This window comes from Theropithecus gelada, chromosome 11 (assembly GCF_003255815.1).
Source record: "Theropithecus gelada isolate Dixy chromosome 11, Tgel_1.0, whole genome shotgun sequence".
NCBI lineage: Eukaryota > Metazoa > Chordata > Mammalia > Primates > Cercopithecidae > Theropithecus > Theropithecus gelada.
In genome coordinates this window covers 16,214,605-16,234,389 of record NC_037679.1, presented here as the reverse complement: position 1 = coordinate 16,234,389, position 19,785 = coordinate 16,214,605, and the positions used below count along the sequence as shown (strand labels likewise).

The 19,785-nt window shown below is 53.4% G+C and overlaps 1 protein-coding gene across 2 annotated transcripts in view; it reads right to left on the bottom strand.

Moving 5' to 3' along the window:
* The window catches only part of LRP1 (LDL receptor related protein 1), an 84,570-nt gene that overhangs the window by 38,366 nt on the left and 26,419 nt on the right, over positions 1–19,785 (bottom strand). The window contains exons 8-23 of one of the 2 annotated variants that reach the window (XM_025401871.1): positions 19,530–19,752; positions 17,943–18,132; positions 17,302–17,445; positions 15,584–15,820; positions 14,216–14,396; positions 13,100–13,322; positions 11,730–11,931; positions 11,264–11,389; positions 8,702–8,842; positions 8,438–8,563; positions 7,568–7,684; positions 7,088–7,168; positions 6,374–6,424; positions 5,298–5,465; positions 1,347–1,529; positions 716–916 (exon numbers count right to left, since the gene is read on the bottom strand). In XM_025401871.1, the coding sequence (XP_025257656.1) occupies positions 716–916; positions 1,347–1,529; positions 5,298–5,465; positions 6,374–6,424; positions 7,088–7,168; positions 7,568–7,684; positions 8,438–8,563; positions 8,702–8,842; positions 11,264–11,389; positions 11,730–11,931; positions 13,100–13,322; positions 14,216–14,396; positions 15,584–15,820; positions 17,302–17,445; positions 17,943–18,132; positions 19,530–19,752 (2,594 nt within the window). The remainder of the gene's footprint in view (positions 1–715; positions 917–1,346; positions 1,530–5,297; positions 5,466–6,373; positions 6,425–7,087; positions 7,169–7,567; positions 7,685–8,437; positions 8,564–8,701; positions 8,843–11,263; positions 11,390–11,729; positions 11,932–13,099; positions 13,323–14,215; positions 14,397–15,583; positions 15,821–17,301; positions 17,446–17,942; positions 18,133–19,529; positions 19,753–19,785) is intronic. The other variant, XM_025401872.1, reaches the window with a different exon arrangement.

The window sequence follows — 19,785 nt, the reverse complement described above, 5'->3', positions numbered from 1 at the left end:
TCCCAGGTTCAAGCGATTCTCCTGCCTCTGCCTCCCAAGTAGCTGGGACTACAGACATGTCCGGTTAATTTTTGTATTTTTAGTAGAGACAGGGTTTCGCCATGTTGGCCAGGCTGGTCTCGAATTCCTGAGCTCAAGTGATCTGCCTGCCTCAGCCTCCCAAAGTGCTGGAATGCCAGGCATGAAGCCACCGCACCTGCCCCCATGCCTTCTCACTCACTCTGCAAGTTCTGCCTGTCCTTGGGAATCCCATGCAATCCCCACATCCTCCAGGAAGCCTGCCCTGACCATCAGCACTCAATCCTGGTGTCTTCGTCTCCAAAAGACCACTCCACACCTCTCTGTGGTATGTATGTGGGCGAGGGGTCCATGTCTCCACAGCAGTTTAGGAGCTGTGCGACCTTGGCCCAGATCTGGGGGACCACTATGGAACCCCTCTATGCCTCAGTCCTCCCATTTGTAAAATGGAGAGAACAGAGCTCCTGGCCCTCAGGGATGCCTCGTGGATAAACTGCTCTAATGGTGTGGCTCGCTCACCACAGCGCCATGGGGAGCGCCAGGTCCACACAGGCTGCTGGTGACCACTCTGGGTGCTGCTTGCCTGCCCGGCTGCCAGAGCTGCTCTCTCCTAGACTCAGGTCCCCCCCCAGACTGGCCTTAGCCCAGACTCCTACCCAGCCACCCTCCCCACCCTTCTCCTGGGACCAGGTCTCACCGCAGAGCTCGCCCTCATCTGAGCCGTCGCCACAGTCGTCGTTGCCATCACACAGCTTGTCAGGGGGCAGGCAGACTGAGGTGTTGTTGGCACAGGGGTGTGAGGGTGGCCTGCAGGCCAGGGACTCGCAGTTCTCCTCATCTGAGTTATCCTCACAGTCATTGTCGCCATCACACACCCACGCTTTGCTGATGCACCGAGCTGAGGGACAGGTGCATTATGAGGGCCCAGGCCTAGGGACTGGGGCTCCCCCTGCCCTTCCTTCCAGGCCCCATGGGCTTCTCTAATAGGGTCGGGATTGCAACGCTGTGGGGTCCACGAGGAACCTTGAGGCTTTTTGGGTCAGATTCACATAGGCAACAAAGAAGGCAGGAATCTGCAGCAGGAGGTGCTGAAGCTCAACTCTGGCAAGGGTTTTGGCTCCTGGGGTCCTCTGTGCCGGCTCTGGCCCTTCATGCCTTCCCCCACCCATGATACACAAGCTTCCTCTGGACTGCCTTTTGCCTTGCACTGTCCCCAGCCCCACGCCACACAGCACAGTGCCATCCCCCTTGCCGCTACTCTGCTCTCAACAGGGTCTCCTCCTGCCCACATTGTGCTGTTCCAGATGCCCTCCAACGCTCCTCTTCACCTGAGTCCTTGCAGCCAAACTTGACACTGGGGTCGCAGACGTGGGTCACTCCCTCACAGCTCTTCTCGTCGCTGGAGTCCATGCAGTCAGTGTCCCCATCACAGCGCCACCGCAGGGGGATGCACAGTCCATCCAGCCGGCACTGGAACTCATCAGTGTGGCAGCCACCAGGGGGCCTCGTGGCTGCAGAGGGACAGGAGAGGGCCTCAGGAGGGAGGGGTTGCCCAGGTCAGCCCTCCTCATCCCTGCGCCCTGCAACCCGCCCTGCAATCCCGGTATGCCCAGCCTGTGGCTATGAGCAGAGGCAGGCCTGGAGAGTCTGCTGAGTTTTGCTGACACTCCTTGGAAGCACCAACTCAGTAGTAGAGTCAGGAGGCATCACACCTCCAAGGGCCCACAATCATCTCATCTAATCCCCACATTGACACAGGAGATGTCGACTGGAGAAGCAATTTGCTAAGGCCTGAGCCCAAATGCCCACCACCTTAGCCTCTATTTCATTCATTCATGCCACAAATGTTTACTGAGTGCCTCCTGTGTGCCACGCACTGTCCTGGGGCCAGTACTGAACCAGACAAAGTCCTTACCCTCACGGAGCTTAGGTTCTAATGGGGAACACAGACAAGACATAACCTATAAATCTTGACTGTAATTTCAGGTATTGATAAAGCTATGGAGATAAAGCTGGGTAAAGGCTGAGAGCGATGGGGGTGATCTGTCAGGTAAGATGGTCAGGGAAGGCCTCTGGGCAGAAGGCATCTGAGCAGAGGCCTGCATGAAGAGCGAGTGAGCCCGGAGGATCCCTGGAGGCACACTCCAGGCAAAGGGAACAGCCGCTGCAAAGTCTCATCTCTGAGACAGGACTATGCTGGCACTTCAGAAAACGCCACACAGGCCGGGCGCAGTGGCTTACGCCTGTAATCCCAGCACTTTGGTAGGCCAAGGCAGGTGGATCACGAGGTCAGGAGATCGAGACCATCCTGGCTAACGCAGTGAAACTCCATCTCTACTAAAAATACAAAAAATTAGCCGGGCGTGGTGGCAGGCGCCTGTAGTCCCAGCTACTCCGGAGGCTGAGGCAGGAGAATGGCATGAACCTGGGAGGCGGAGCTTGCGGTGAGCTGAGATTGCACCACTGGACTCCAGCCTGGGCAACAGAGTGAGACTCCATCTCAAAAAAAAAAAAAAAAAAGGAAACACCACGGCTGGAGTAGAGTGCAGGGGGAGGGGAGGGCAGGAATGCAGGTCAGAGGGGTAAGGGAGGGGGCCCTGCAGGCCATACAGAGGGGCTTGGCATTCATTCCAAGGGTGCAGGGAACCAGTACAGGCTCGAGGGTAGGGCTGGGGCATGATCTGACTTATGTTGTCAGGATCACTCTGGCTGCTGTCCTGAGATCTGACTCAGGAGGCCTGGAGAGGAGCAGGAGCACTGCCTGGTGGAGTCTCACACTCATACACTCATGCTGCCACAGGCACCCTGCTCCTCCCCCTTCCCTACCCTGGACCTGGCTGATGCTCTCATCTCATGCCGGGACTTTCAGCAGCAGTCTCTGAACTGATTTTCCTTTCTTGGGGCCCCTGAACCTCTTTTCAATCTAATCTTCCTCCAGGGCTGTGTTCCGAAATCATCTCCTACACCTTCCAGCTTCGAAATCCTTCAAAGGTTCCCATGACTCCCAAATCAAGCCTCTTACTGATTTACACCTGCTGTCATCATCTGCCCCCTTTGAGGACAGCCTCATTCCCCACTGTCCCTGCATGAGCCTTTCCCTCGGTTTGAACGGCCCCACCTGGCACCACTGTCACCCTACAGAAGTGCTCAATTTCACCCTGTAAGTCTTGACGACAGCATTCTCCAGACCATGCCATCCCCACTGGAAGACCCTCCCTCCCGTCTATTTACCTGCAGTCTAAACACAACTCCTCCTGAATGGTCCCAGATCATCCAGCTCATACCATAGTTAACAACTGCTACCAGTAGTGACATCCTGCTCCCCCACGCCAGGCCTCACATACCTCAGCTCATTTCATACGGGAGGATGCCCAGGCTCAGGGGAAGCAACTTGTCCAAATTTGCCCAGCTTATCTGGGAGGGGCAGGGAGCTCTTCTCACCACACCACGCAGCCTCCAGAGGCCCCTTCTCAGAACCCCAAGGGATATCACCTGTGCCCCTTACCCTCCCCTTCACAGAGATGGCCCTGGAGACTATTTCCTGAGCTTCCTGTAGCCTTAGCTGTCCTCCCTCTCAGGGCGGGGCTCAAGGTGGGCACTCGACATGGACCATCAGATTATAGTCTTTTCCTACTAGGATGGGAATGTGCCCTAACTCTGTAAGGCAGAGGCTGTAATCTGATGGTCCATGGGTCAGATGAGGCCTGCAGGAAGAGTTTGGTCTGTAGTTTTTTTTTAAACTTTTTTTTTTCTTTTGAGACAAGGTCTGATTCTGTCACCCAGCTCACTGCAGCCTCAACCTCCTGGGCTCAAGTGATCCTCTCACCTCAGCCTTCTGAGTAGCTGGGACTACAGGCAAGTGCTAATTTTGTTTATTTTTTATAGAGAAAGGGGTCTCACTATGTTGCCCAGGCTGGTCTTAAACTCCTAGAAACAAGTGATCCTCCTGTCTTGCCTCCCAAAGTGCTGGGATTACAGGTGTGAGTCACCACACCCAACCTTTTTTTTTTTTTCCAAGATGGGGGTCTCGCTATGTTGACCAGGTTGGTCTTCAACCCGTGGCCTCAAGTGATCCTCCCACCTCACCCTCCCAAAGTGCTCGGATTATAGGCATGAGCCACCATACCTGGCCTGCACCCAGCCTTTTAAAACCTCTAAAATTAACTGCCAGTTGGTATGGCTTGAATTGTATTCCCTAAAAAGATATTAGTCCTACCCCATAATACCTGTGAATATGACTTTATTTGGAAATAGTGTCTTTGCAGACGCTCAACTTAAGATGAGGTCATAAGGGTGCATCCTAATCCAATATGACAGGTGTCCTCACAGAAAGGGGAAATGGGGATCTGGTGACAGACATGCCCACAGGGAGGACACCTTGTGAAGATGAAGGCAGAGATCGGGTCAAGTTTTGACAAGCCAAGGAGCTGCAAAGATTGCCAGCAAACCACAGAGGCTGGGGAGAGGCCTGGGACAGAATCTCCCACACGGCCTCAGAAGGAACCCACCCTGCCAACAGTTGGGTCTGGGACTTCAAGCCTCTAGAACTGTGAGATGAGAGAAACTAACACTGTAGTGTTAAAAGTTTGGTAGTTTCCACATAAAAATCTGCACATCTGATTTCTCCTGAAGTCAAGGCAACCCTGGGTTTACATTCCTCCATGGTAATAATAGGCCAGAGCTGGAAAGCCAGCATCCCTTGAGAGGAAAACATCCCATCCCTCTAGAAAACTAGGCCTCCACCGCCCCTGAGGCTGAGCTCCAGAGGCCAAGGCACTGGGAGCCTTGTGGAGCCAGCCCCTCTCTCCTCTGTCTCCTCATGCTCATTCATCCCTGCCTGCAGCATCCTTTTCTCAAGCTACTATTTACCAAACACAGGCTGTGTGCTGAGCGCTCTTCGTGCATGATCTCACTAAACCCCCACATCAACGCTGTGATGTTGGTGCTATTATTACCCCACTTTGCAGACAAAACTCACAGAGGCCCATGGAGATTAAGTAACTTGCTCAAGGCCACCCAGATAATGAGCTGCAGAGCTGGAGCTCAAACCCAAGGCCACCAACTGCAAAGCGCATGATATTAACAGTGTGTGGCAATTATTTTTTGGCAACCTCCCTCTCCCACAGGACCGGGAGCTCCTGAAGGGCAAGAGCCATGCCTAGGCTACCTCTGGCTCCCAAATGGTGGCCAACGCACCGTGGGTCTGAAAGACAGATGGGCTGGGTGTCTGATGCAGGGGGCTCAATCTCATCCCCGCCCCACGGGCCCCCGGTGCCCACCCTGGTTGGTGCAGTTGGCATGCGTCTCATCACTATAATCTCCGCAGTCATTGTCCCCATCGCAGGTCCAGTGCTCGGGGATGCAGCGCCCGCTGTTGCACTTGAACTGGGTGCTAGAGCAGGAGTGGCTGCAGCCGGCTTCGTCACTGTTGTCCCCACAGTCATTGTCTGGGGGGAAGGAAGAAGGGGACAGGCAAAGAGGGAGTTGGTGGAGCAGCCTTCTCTGTGATTCCAGCTTGGGCCCCCTGCCCAGAACCCACCCTCGGCCCACCCCAACCCACCCGCTGGGAAAATAACAAACAGAAAAGACACAGAAACTGCATAGACTGCAGCATGCACCATGGCCCACGTGGTCGGAATGGGGAGGAGGAGAAGGCTCCTGGAGGGCCCCTCACTGAAGCTCAGAAAGGCTGGGTGTAGGGAACATTAAACATTCCTTCCCCCTTTCTGGCAGGTGTGGGAACAGGGGTCTGCTTGTGTTTGGGGAAAAGGCAGGGGTTTCTCTAGTTTTGGAGGGAGAGAGGTAGGTGGGGTACAGGTAAGGCCTCTCTAATGGGGTGAGACAAGCTTTACAGGCCTGCCCTGAGCCTGGCACTGCTGAGTACCATGCTCTGGGTGCCTGGCTCACAGGGGCCCTGCCTGTGGTTGGCAAGGGTGGGGGCCACTTCTGGACCAAGCTCACTGAGGCTGACTGAAGGAAGCTCCTGCTTTCTCGGCCTTGGGTGGGGGCTACTCAACTTGACCCTCGACACTTATGGGACATGTGGTGGAGACTGCGGTTTGGATTATGTTCCTGCCTCTTTTCCAACTGGATTTGCTTCTCTAACTCTCTCCTCCCCCTACATCTTGGCCTTCTTGTCACCACCTCTCTGTCATCTCCTTTCCTGAGAGGCTACCTCTGCCCTCTCTGCTTCTTTCCTGTCCACTATTTGCTTTCTCCCTGTTTTCTGCTCTCCCTCCTCTCTGTTGCTTTTTCTTCATATCCTAGCAGCTCTGGAGTGGGGGCCTGGAGAACCTGCAGGGGGCTGGGGCCAGCTGGGCTTTGGGTGATGGTGCATGTGCTTCTATGCACTGACCGGCAGGCTCAGGACAGGTCTGTTCGTCAGAGCCGTCCCCACAATCCTTCTCTGAAACACAGAAACCGCCGGGGCAACCATTGGCACGCGAGACACAGCAAAGGTGAGGGGCAACGTGGCACTGACCCAACACATCTGCTCACACATCAGCTGGGACAGGAACCACTGGGGCAGCACGTCACAACACAACGCAGACCCAATAGAGCCCTGAGACACCACACACGGCGGTCACCTGCCCACACATTTACACACACAATAGCCCCGGTGGCTCGAGGTTGACATCACCTGGTCCATGGCTAACCGCTAGGTGGGCTTCCGAGCCTCAAGCCCAGAGCCTGAGGGGTGCACCAAGGACTCCAGGAGATGGGGGTTTGCAGGGAGAAAGGAATCAGGCACCGGTTTCTCCTCACTCTGCCTCTCTGGTCCATCTCATTCGTCTTTCCCTGCCCCCCGAGCCCTACTAGAGGGTGGGCAGCTCAGGCCCTGCCTGGGGTAGGAACACCACTAAAAGGTGATGGCTAGGGTCTCCCCTTGGTCCATCGTGACTCCCTCCTGGCATTTCTGACTTCTATTTTCTCCCAGGCAACCCAGCAGGGATTCAGTGTCCTGGAGGGAGGCCCCGCTGGATTCTAAAGCCCTTTGCCTTCCCTGAAGGGCCTGGCTGTAGCCTCTAGCTGTCTTAGGAATTGGCAGGTGAAGAGAGCAAGCTCTTACCATTGTCGCATCGCCAGTTGATGTTGATACATCTGCCATTGTTGCAGGTAAACTGAGTCAGGGGGAAGCAGGTGGGATAGGCTGTGAGGAAGAAAGTAGCTGAGTAGGGCCTTCAAGATTACACAGCACCACGGTACTGGGCAGGTGAGTGCAGGGGCCCTCCCATAACCGGCAGCCCTTAGCTCAGTCAGGAAGGGTGGGGAAGGCCCCACAGCAGTGCCTCTGCTGGAAACTCCGCTCACTCACTCATCCCCATGAGTCAGCAGACACAGGACCTGTGCTGAGTGCTTTTCCTGCATGAGTTTGCTGAGACACAATGCTGTGATGATGGGGCTCTCCTCTCACAGAGGCCACCGAGATTAACTTGCTCAAGGCCACCCAAGTACTGAGTCGCAGGTGTCTCGGGCACCCCCAAGTGGCATGCTCTCAGGATGCCCCTTCCCCAGGCCCAGCCTGACTCCCTCTGCCCATCCCTCTTACCACACGAGGCGGACTCGTCAGAGCGGTCCCCACAGTCGTCATCCAGATCACACGTCCAGGAGATGGGGATGCAGCGGCCACTGGCACAGGAGAACTGGTTGGGGGGGCAGGTGCGGGCTGGGGGGCAGGGATGGGCGTGAGTACTCGTTGTCCCGACCCTCTCTTCACTGCCTCTTCTTCCCTGTTATTCTCTGCCTTTGGTGTCCCTTATTTCCAAGGATCCAAAACCATTTCTCTTAGAGAATTCAACACCGTCTCTCTGGTCTTACTGGATGCTTTACTCTTCCTCTCAAGGGGTCTCTGGTATCCTCCCAGGAGGAGATCTACCCTGCCTTGTTACTGCTCTGCAGTCTAGAGCTGTGCTCCATGCCCTGCAAGCTCAGCCCTCTCAGTGTCCCAGGCTGGGAAGGGGATAGCAGACCCCTCTCCTGCTCAGGGCTCCATCCCCTCTGTCCTAAATTCCTTTCCTCCTTTATTTTATTTTACTTTTAGAGACAGGTCTCGCTCTTGTCTAGGCTGGAATGCAGTGACATGACCATGGCTCACTGCAGCCTCAACCTCCCAGGCTTAAGTGATCCTCCCACCTCAGCCTCTCAAGTAGCTGGGACTAGAGGTACACGCCACCACGCCTGGCAAATTTTTAAAAATTTTTGTAGAGAGTGGGAGGTCTCACTATGTTGGCCAGGCTGGTCTTGAGCTCCTGGGCTCAAGTGATCCTCTCACCTCAGCCTCCTAAAGTGCTGAAATTATAGGCATGAGCCACCGAACCTGGCCCCTGGGTTCTTTTCTCTCTTTCCCAGGCCTGACCCCTCGTCTCCCCTGCCTCCTTGACTGAGGGGTGCCTAGTGTGGTCTGAGCCCCATTCCACACCTGAACAAGTGGCATTGGACTCATCTTCACTGTTCCCACAGTCATTGTCCCCGTCGCAGAGCCAGCGGTTGGGGATGCACCGGTTGTTCTCACACTTGAATCGGTCTGAGGGGCAGGTGTGCTGATCTGGGGAGGGAATGAGTCAGGGGTCAGCGAGAGGTTGGGTGCCCCCAGCTTCCTGCTCACTCTGGGATAGGCACTGCCAGAGCTGAGCTGCCCTGCAGGTCTGCCATCCAACAGGGTGGGGCAGGGCGGGTGACTCACGGCAGAGGGCTGGGGCCTCATCACTGTTGTCCAGGCAGTCGTTGTCTCCATCACACTTCCAGCGCTCCTGGATGCAGCGGCTGTTGGCACAGGCAAACTCGCCCGGCTGGCACTGGGGTGGAGGCACGTAGGATGGGTTCGCTGTGGGCACCACAGGATCGTGAGGGGGAAAGTCAGACCCCGGTCGTGGGACAAGTGCTAAGCCCTTTGCACCATTTTTGTTTGTTTTACTATTTTTTAATAATACAAAGTAATTTTTTCTAGTACAAAATTCTTCATGAACAAATTATCTGGATGGAAACTGCAATTCTTTCCCAAGCAATAATAGTGATGTTTACTCTACTTAATACTTGCTGTACTTCAGTGTGATCTGAGAATCAAATGGTGTCCAAGAGAGCCCATCACCTCTATACCTCTGTCACCACCAAACAGGCTCTCCCCACTCCTTCTCTGCCTTCTCCATGAACTGCCCCTTGAAAGTCATCTCCGGGAACCCCAGGGCCCTGCCCCGGTCCCTGGACTTTTTCTTTCACAGTTTCATCGACCCCACCAGCAGGAGTGAAGACAGGCACCAGAACCGCACAGGCTCCACCCCTCCTGTCCCCAGCATGTACACCTCACCATCACTATCTGTCTTGGCCCATTAGCAGCTAAATCACGACATCCTTTGTCTGTGCCTTGGTAACCTCCACAAGTGCAGGCTCCTGTGTGAGTCCGGTCTCCAGACCTCATAGCTGTGCGCTTGCCTGGTCTGACTCATCTCTCACTCCTCTCTAATCTCTTAAAATTCTCATGGCCCCATGGGTGGCGATTTCCCCTCCCGTATCCCGTGGACCATGGGTCTGGAGGCTGGTATGTGTCCTCCTTGCTCCTCACTGCTGTTCCCTGGACTGTTCTTCCCCTTACATCATGCTTCTATACAAACATCTACTTCTGGAAGGCTCCCAAGCCGCACCCTGTCATCTGTAAGGGTTTTTAGCTCCTGGCTCACCAGCACTTTCTCCAAAATCACTCCTGGTTCAATTCTTGGTGATTTCAACTTCCATGTGGATGATCCTCCCATTACCTTGGCCCCTCCATTCCTTAACCCCCTCAGTCAATGCCCTCTCCTGACGCCAGCCACTCCCTCTTAGCTGTACACTATGGCTGCACTGACCCATTTTCACTTCCAGGATTCTATCCTAAGGAAACCATCCAGAATATGGGCAGGCATGATGATGTGAGAAATAGCAGAGGTATGATTACAAAACAGGCTCTGGGTCAAACTTCCTGGGTTTAAATCCTGCTTCTAACTTTGGGCCTCAGTTCTTTCGTCTGTAAAATGGGGATAATAAAACCACCTTTCCCACCAGGGTGTTTTTAGGGGTAAACAAATTACTGCAAGGGAAATGTCTATGACAGTGCTGAGCACATAGTCCATGCTCAACAAATGTGGGTTGGGATTATATCAAAAAACTGGAAACAACCTAAACATCCAACTGTAGAGAAACAGTTGAGTAAATTACATTATATTTACCAAATGAAAGATATTTTAGCCATTAAAAATGCTGCTTACATACTCATTACATGCTGTCAAGTGACAAAAGCAGGAAACAGAACAGTATGTGCAGCAGCTGCCTCGGCCTCCCAAAGTGCTGGGATTACATACAGGTGTGAGCCACTGTGCCCGGCCTTACTTATTTAGTTTTACAATGAATACAACCCACTTTTAGAAAAAACAAGGCTTATTAAAATCATGCAATAATAACACAGAAAATGCTGTGACACTTGAACCAAAAAAGGCAGAAGACATTTTATAAAGAGATGATTATAGTTATGTAAAAAATAACATAATCCCCTTGAGGAAAAAAGAATGGTGTTCACTTTACCACAATGCTAACAATGTAGTGCTGCTCACTGGTGGGATTTAGGCTTTTTTCTCCTCTCTAATTTCCAACATATATATTATATATATTTTTAATTTTAATTTATTTTTTTTTTTTTTGAGAGAGAGTCTCCCTCTGTTGCATAGGCTGGAGTGCAGTGGCATGATCTCGGCCCACTGCAACTTTCGCCTCCTGGCTTCAAGTGATTCTCCTGCCTCGGCCTCCCGAGTAGCTAGGATCACAGGTGCCTGCCACCACGCTTGGCTAATGTTTGTATTTTTAGTAGAGATGGGGTTTTGCCTTGTTGACCAGGCTGGTCTTAAACTCCTGACCTCAAGTGATCCACCTGCCTTGGCCTCCCAAAGTAATTTCCAATATTTGGAACTATTATTATTTTACTTGAGTAACGGAGAGTAAAGGATAATTTTCTCCTTCCATCCATAGCTGTCCATTCTTCACTCAGTTTCCCCTAATCTCCATCCCCTCGCAAGTCCCTCCCAGCCTCCCATCTTCCCTATACTCCCTCCTAGCCCCCAGAGCCTTTGCTCACCCCCTCCCTTGATTCCTGTTGGCCCCCTCAGGCCCCCTCATTGCCTCCTTAATCTCTGACTGGGACCCTGGAGCCTCCCCAACCCTCTCTGAGGCGTCCTCCTGCTGGGATCTGCTTCCCACTCCCACCTAGCCAGGCCCCTCATACCCAAACAAGTGACGCCATCTGCGTCCAACACCTGGTCCTCAGCACAGGCGCACTGGCGGCTCCCAGGGGTGGCCAAGCACAGGCTGCTGCAGCCGCCATTGTTCACCCGGCATTTGTTGGTGCCAACTGTGGGGAGGGGCCATGGAGAAGGGCAAGGGGAGGAGGAGGTCAAGAGAGGCCAGAGAAGGGATAGGGGAGGAGACACATGAAGATACGGGGACAGAAAGAGGAAATATGGAGAGGAAGAAGATCATGTTGAAGAACAGGAGACACAGACATGGGGCAGGAAGGGAAATGGGGAACAGAGAATCAGATTGTGTTGGGGGGAGTTCTCTTCTCAGGATCCTCAAAAGTCAGAGCCTAGGATCCCTGGGAAGTGCCTTCACCCCCAGGGAAGTCTCAAATCCCTGCCTAGGTCCCACCACCCCTTCCAGGTCCCACGCTGCCCCCGGCCCCAAGGGGGTACCTTGCTGCTGCTGGGCATCATACATTCGGATCTCAAAGATGGGGGGCCGCTCACTGCGCAGAAGGGTCACAGTGGGGGGTGCACCTCCTACACCCCGTTCCAAGCGGTAGACACTGCCACTCCGATACTCAGTCCAGAAGAGGTAGTTGCCATGGTGACACAGGCCAAAGGCGTGGTTCAGCTCAGGACCTTCATACACAATCTAGGGATGGAGAGGATGTTACTCAGGGCTTGGAAGAAAATTGAGGGAGGCCTGTGAGATCACTTTTTGTACATTCATTTGTCTATGTCCTGAGCATGGTGTTTGCTTTGTTTCCCCCATTAGCCTGGGAGCCCCTGGGGGTGACAGCTTTGCACACAGTAGGATGGTAGATCCTGAAGCCAGCAGGTGATCGAGTGATCCAGCAAGGATGCTGATGGTGAGGTTGGTCACCATCCTCACCATCCTCTCCTGGGCTCATTCACATTCATTCATAGTCCCCAAACATACACACACGCACACACACGTGCACACACACACACACACACAAATGAGTAGACAGTCAGTATTCATCTATTCATTTCTTCAACATTTACCAGGATCTATTACGGGCTGAGCTGTAGTAGGTATTAAGAGGTGAAAACGACATGGTCTCTGCCCATGAGCTGCCCACTGTCTCATGCAGGGCACATACGGGTGATTCAGTGTGAAGAGGGGTCTGGAGATGACATCCTAGAGGAGGTGGCCCCTGAGCACTCTGCCAGGGGAAGAGGAGCTGGGATGAACATTCCATGTGGAATGAACTGCATGAGTAATGGCACAGAGGGCAGATGCTCTGTGACGTGTGCTAGGAGGAACAATCTGCCTAGTGCTGCTTGTTCAAAGAGTGTTGGGATGCAGGAAGTGGGGGGAAAAGAGACCAGAGAGGGGGTCAGGGGCCATATCATGAAGGGCCTTATATACTAGAACACGTACATGACTCATGAAGCACGTGACAACCCAAATGACCAAGTGTAGAGATATGCCGCCCCTAGGCATTCACACTTGCAGAGAGTGCAGACACACATCAAGGCATGCCGTGTATCTATGCACGTATGAGGAGGCGCACATGATGTGTATGCAGAGACTGGCACGTGGACAGTCAACTTCACAGACAACACAAATAGACACAAAGAGACACAAATGGAGGCAATCCTCAAACAAATAACACAATATATAAGATATGCAAGCACACAGATGTACACATCTATAGACGCACAGATAAACATACACAAGGCACACAGGCCTGGACACACACAGATACCCACATCCTCACACAGAACCTCAACCATGCACAAGCATAGTCTAGCAACGCACACAGACTCCCGCACACAGGCACATGCCTGCCCACCTTCCGGTCTGTGCCATTGAGCAGTATCGTCTCAATGCGGTCGTAGAAGGCATCCACCCAGTAGAGGCGCCCAGCTGGGATGTCCAGGCTTAGCCCATTGGGCCAAAGCACTGTCTTGGAGGTGACAAAGATGTCTCGGTGTGAGCCGTCCATCCAGGCCCTCTCCAGCCGCCCACGCCGACTGTCCTTGGGGTCCTCCTCCCAGTCTGTCCAGTACATCCACCTGTGGGCAGTGACTGGTCAGCACCACGTGGGCCCACTGTCCCATCAACAGCCTCCCCTGTGATCCCAATCCATGAGTGCTGTCCCAGAGCTCCTCAAAGGGGTCTCCTGTCCTGCTCATCCCTGGACCACACATTTCATTCATTCACTCCATTCAACAAATATTCACTGAGTGTCTGTAAGTTGGGCACAGTTTTGGCATTCAGGGATGCAGTGGAGACCAAGGCAGCCAAGGCCCCTGCTCCCATGGAGCTCCTATCCCACAAGAAACAGGTCAATCAAGGTTACATGGAGAGCAATAGAGGCCAGGAGGGAAATAAAGCAGGGTGATGGGGTGGAGAGTAACCGGGGTGCAGGTGGGGGTGAGTGTGAGGAGAGTGATGGAGAAGGCTGCCATGAGGAGGTGGCATGAGTGAGACTTGATGTAGAGAAGGAGCCAGTCCTGCAAATATCTGGGAGTTCCAGGCCGAGGAACTCCAAGAGCAAAAGCCCTGAGGCAGGAGGAGCTGGGGTGCTTGTTTGAGAAAGAGACAGCAGGCAGTGGGGACAGAACTTAAAGTGTGGGAAGTGAGATGCAGATGAGGTCAGACAAGGGCCAGGCAGACGCTGTGGGGCTGTGCAAGCCTGATGAGAACGTGGGCCTCATTCTCAGGGTAAGGGGAGCTGGTGGAAGGCTCTGAGCTAGGAGTGACAGGATCAGATTTCTTCTATGTTTAAGGAATCACTCCTATTTCCCTGAAGACAGGGACTCCTTCTCCTCTTGCAGCCTCCCATTCCTGCTAAAGTATCCTGCCTCAGTTGCCTTCTCCTGCTTCCCTGTCCATTTCATCTTCTAGTTCTCTGAGGCCCACACACTCCCAGCTCCTCCCACCCCCAAGGCCTGGGAGGACTCACCCATTGAGCGGATCCACCACAATAGCCCTGGGGTGTGTCATTTTGCCCTCGATTAAAGTCTTGCGGGTCTGAGCAGCTTTCTCCAGCCTGGCCACGCTGATTGTCTTTTTGGGCCCATCGTCCGTCCAGTACAGATTGTCCCCCATCCAGTCCACAGCCACACCCTCCACATTGTGGATGCCTGTTGGGGGAAGAGGGATCAGTGATGAACAGCTTCAAAGGAAGTTCAAAGCTGCCTGCCTCTGGCCCTCCCGAACTCAGGTACCTTTGAGCAGCCTGGGCTACAGAGGGGTGCAGAGACCCTCTGGGGCCCTAGACAGGTGGGTGGGGGCAGGAATAGGAGGCTGGAAGAGGAATAGGGGAAGGCCCTGTGTGCTGCCATTTGTACTGGGGCCAGCCTCTCAAAACCACACGTGGCAGACAGTAAACTACATGGCTGATGTGGGCTCTTGCATGAGGGCATCTGGCCTGTGCCTGAGTGGAGAGCTGAAACAACGGGTATGTGGCTCTGGGCACAAGTGTGACATCATATCCTAGGCCTAAAAATCCTGAACTAACAAAATGAATAAATTAGGAAGTGATTTTTCACTTAGCCAAAGGCTTCACTCCAAGTGCCCTTTAAATAGCAGTTCCCTTGGTATAGGGATCCCCAATCTTTTCCTGATGAGTTACTTTTGATTTCCCCAAAGTCTTATGATATGATTGCTGACTGTTGGTTTTCTCTGAACTGCAGTGTGGATGGGGTGCAGGGCAAAGGTTATAACTGGCATCCGCCAGATTGATGAGGAGGTGGCCTGATCCTGGGGCCCAAGTGCAGATTTGGGGCAGAACTCGTACAGCTCAGAATCCTTCACATAGACATTAAAAAGACGATGCACTGTGAACCTGCCCAAGCAGCTAAGAGGGAAGACCTGGATGCAATTCACAAAACACGATTTTCTCAGGACACAATAGCATGCAGTTTTTGGCGGCTGTAAGGTCAGCTGCACAGACCCTGTGTGCGCACATACATGTGGGTGTGCCCTGTTTTGATCTGGCAGGCCTGTCTCCAATTCAAGACCTCAGTTGTCTCCTGGCTGTCTGCTGTGTGCAGCTCCAGGGCTCTGAGCCAATGCAGAGAGACCCTGAGTTTTCCCAAGGGCTGGCAAGGACAGCCCATGCTGCCTAACCCATCCATCCTCCTGCCTCTTCAGCTCAGCCAAGAAGGGGGTCACACAGGGGTCAATCTGTCTATCCCCTCATCTCCATGCCAACCAGTGCAGCCAGCCGGTCATCAGGGGACCATCCTGCTGAGAGGGCACCGAGAAACAGATGTCTGGGCCCCAGCCCCCTTCCATCCCCATGGGCCACATCCCTAGGAGCCTGTACCGTCCTTCAGGATGGTCTCCCGCTCAGTGCCATCGATCTTCTGGCGGCCAATGAGGTAGCTGGTGGTGTCAGCAAAGTAGATGAAGCCGGTCTCAGCGTGGAAGTCCAGGGCTCGGGGGTTCATGAGGTTTTCAATGGGGATCATGTGCTCGTCCGGGACCTTGGCCCCCATATCCATGCCCCGGATGATGCCTGGCCGGCCCTTGCCATACACGAGGAACAGCTCGTGCTCCGGCTCTAGAGCAGGCACAAGCCAGGGTACAGTCAGCCACACACACGACCATCATCCCCACCCAGGGGCTGCGGCCAAGGGGCTGCAATGCCCTAGCTGTGATGGGTCAGGAGACGTTGGGGAGGTGAGACTCTGGGTCAGATGGACTGACCACACACACGCTAACATGCAGGACGCTGGGTCTTGGCCACAACACACCGGGGTCTGACCTCTGCACTCCAAGGGTAGGAAATGAGGGAAGAATAGCAGGTTTTCAGCTAAGTGCCCACTGATCAGTCATGAAATCAGTGGTATAAAAGGAATACCTTCAAAATATGTTGGAGTTACATCATTGTTTACCACTTCCTCTGCTGCCATCCTAGTGCAAACCACATCACTTCTTGCCCACTACACTGAAACAGTCTCCTGGCTACTTCCCTACTGCCCATCCCCCACCCAGCAGCTACGTGACTTTTATACAAATGTGAATCCAATCATGTCACTTCCATTCTCAAAAGTCACCATGAGCTTCCCATCCCAGTTATAATAAAATCCAACCCCTCCCTCCTTCTCTGCCCTCACACTACTCAGCCCTGCTGGCCGTCATGCTGTCCCTCTGGCTTGCCACGCTCACGCTGGCCTCGGGGCCTTTGCACTGTTGATTCCCTCTGCCAGACGTGCTCCTCCCTCAGGGAGTTACATGGTTGCCCTCTTCATTTCACAGAGAGCTCGGCTCAAATGCCACATCCTCAGAGAGGCCCTCGCTGTCCTCATTAACTTTATTGTCTGCTTTATTTATTCATTTATTTTTTAATTTTTGAGATGGAGTCTCGCTCTGTCACCCAGGCTGGAGTGCGGTAGTGCCATTTCAGCTCACTGCAACCTCCACCTCCCAGGTTCAAGCGATTCTCCTGCCTCAGCCTCCCGAGTAGCTGGGATTATAGGCATGCACCACCACACCCAGCTAATTTTTGTATTTTCAGTAGAGACGGGGTTTCACCATGTTGGCCAGGCTGGTCTGGAACGCCTCACCTCAAGTGATCTGCCTGCCTCGGCCTCCCAAAGTGCTGGAATTATAGGCATTAGCCACCACGCCTGACTATTCTCTGTTTTATTTTCTTCATAACCACTTATTACCCCTAAAGTTACACATTCATTTGTTTCCCCAACTAGACTGTAAGCTCCATGAGGCCATGGACAACATCTGTCTCGTTCACTGCTTAAACCTGATGACCAGAACAGTGCCAAACATGTAGTGAGTGCTCACTGCTCACTAGACACTTGCTGAATGAATCAGTTTAGTTTTCTGCAGAGTCCAGTGGGCGAGTGAGAAAAGCACATTTTTCAAATGTGGATTCGAGTCCCATCTCTGCCCTCACTAGCAGGTACACTCTGGGACACTTCCTTCATCTCCCTGCCAGACAGAGGTAGCCAGGCTGTGGGGGACACCTGAGGATACCCTCCTGCCGCCTCCCAACGGGCACGAACCCCCTTCCCTGTCACTCACTCTTGCATGACTTCCCATCACTGCCCAGGCTGAAGCCGGAGCGGCAGCGGCAGGTCCTCGCCTTGTGGCTATTGGCCAGCAGGCAGATGTCAGAGCAGCCACCCGGCTTCCCGTACTGGTCGTTTTCACAGGCATGGCTCCTCACTGGGGACAGGGTGAAGAGCTGTCAGGACCCCTCAGAGCCCCTGTGCCAGGCCTTGAGAAGGCTTCCTGAATCTGACCACACCCCCTGCTGCTGTGGTCTTTGTGCTTGCTATCCCATTTTAGAATTTGGAAGCCACAGGGGTGGAAATCCTCTGACCCCCCCTCAACAATCCAGGCTTCAGATTCTTGGGTGGGGGCTTCAGTAGTCAGGGGAGAGAGTTCCAGGGTTGTCCATGGCCAGGTTCTCCTGCTCCAGACTGGCAAGGGGAATGGGAGGGACAGAGTGGGATCTAGAGGCTGAGTGGGTAGACGGGGGCTGGCAGGGGAAGCTGGGGAGGCCAGGGCAGGTAGCCTGAGTGGATGGCTAGGAGAATCAGCCATGACATGAAGGGAGCCAGGGTCCCCACAGGAGGGCCCATAGAGGGGCTGTGATCCCAAGGGCCCAGAGCCGTCGTGGGGTAAAGCCAGCTTTGGAGAGGCCATGGAGCCCTGCTCACCTCGGGGCTGACGCCGCTGGTGGTAGATGTGGAGGGCACCACCCTTGTCCACCCGGGTGACAACCTGGTACTCGGTGCTATTAAAGCGGTTCACACGGATCACACTCGTCTTCTGCTGGGCATTGGCATTGTCCGAGTTGGTGGCATAGAGGTAATTCTCAAACACGGTCAGGCCATACAGGTGCTCGATCTGAGATGGGCAGGCAAGAATGGACAGCATGAGATGACAGGGGTTCCTCCCTCTGCCCTGGAGATCCCCTCAGCTTCCTCCAGAGTTCATGACCTATATTCCCCAATTCATCCTGTAGTTTTTTATTTCTATTTATTTATTTATTTTGAGGCAGGACCTCACTCTGTCACCCAGGCTGAAGTACAGTGGCACGATCATGGCTCACTGCAGTCTCCACCTTGTGGGTTTAAGCCATCCTTCTGCTTCAGCATCTTTAGTAGTTGGGACTACAGGCACATACCACCAACACCTGGCTAATTAAAAAAATTTTTTGTGTAGAGATGGGGTTTCCCTATGTTGCTCAGGCTGGTCTCGACTTCCGAGGCTCAAGCAATTCTCCTGCCTCAGCCTCCCAAAGTGCTGGGATTACAGGTGCAGGCTACCGTGCCTGGCCCCATTATTTTTTAACTCCATGCTTTACTCCTGTCTCCTCTGGCTGGACTAACCTATTCTGAAGATTTTTGCTTGCCAAGATTCCACTCATCCTCTACAGAGCATGTCTTTGAAGAGTTTCTGGGATCTTCTAACCAGAGATGTTTTCTCCTTCTATACGTCCTCCGTGACACTGCTATCTATCCATGTCTGGCATGGTGATTTGTGGACTTACCTCACCCACTCTACTGTGACCCCTTGAGGGCAGAAACCCTGTCCTTCACAGAATTAGGCACTCGGTAGACCCTTTAGTGATTTTAGACTGAATTAGAGTTGGGCTGTAAACTCTGTCCACAGAGGACATTCTTAGCCTGTTATGAGGGCTAAGAGGACACGCTTGCCCCAAGCAAGCCCTGTAACACCCTGACTACCCATATAGCTTATCTGTGGTGGCCAACTGTCCTAGTTTGCCTAAGACAAAGGTAAGGGTTTGCTGGCTTACCAGACTTTCAGGGCTAAAACTGGGATAGTCCTAGGCAAACTGGGCTGGTTGCTCACCCTAATTATCCCAGAATGGAGATGCTACCTCCAAGCCAGCAAGGCTTCTAGACCAGGTTCCAGTGCTATCACCTGGCTTTGCAAACACAGGCAGATCACCTAACCTCTTTGATCCTGCTCTCTCATCTGCTGAAAGGGAACTGAACCACCTCCCTGTTCATCAACTAGGGGTTATTATAAGGGTCAAATGAGAAAAAGGAAGTAAACAGAAGTGGTGTCTCTAAAATGACTATTCCCATCACAGTGGAAGACATATCTTGTCCTTTCTCTGCAGTATTCACGCCTACCCTACTCCCACTAGAGGCCTGGGGCATCCACACTCTTTACCAGGAGACTCAGAGAACGGTTCCCGTACAGAGGCTTCCCCCTCACCAGAAGGCCCTGGATCACAGTTCCCCCACAAAAGCCTCAGACAGCAGCTCCCTCACCAGGATGCCCTGGATGATGGTCTGGCGGCCCTTGCCCTCATAGTCCACCACTTCAATATAGTCCAGGTAGGCATCTGCCCAGTAGACAAGGCGGCTGACCAGGTCCAGCGTGATGCCGTGAGGAAACACAATCTTGCTGTCGACAAGCTTGGTGCGGTTCTGCCCATCCATGTCACAACGTTCCACCTTTGGGATCTGCCCATAGTCAGTGAAAAACACCTTCCTGTGGGAAGATGCGTGTTAAATGGGGTCTGGA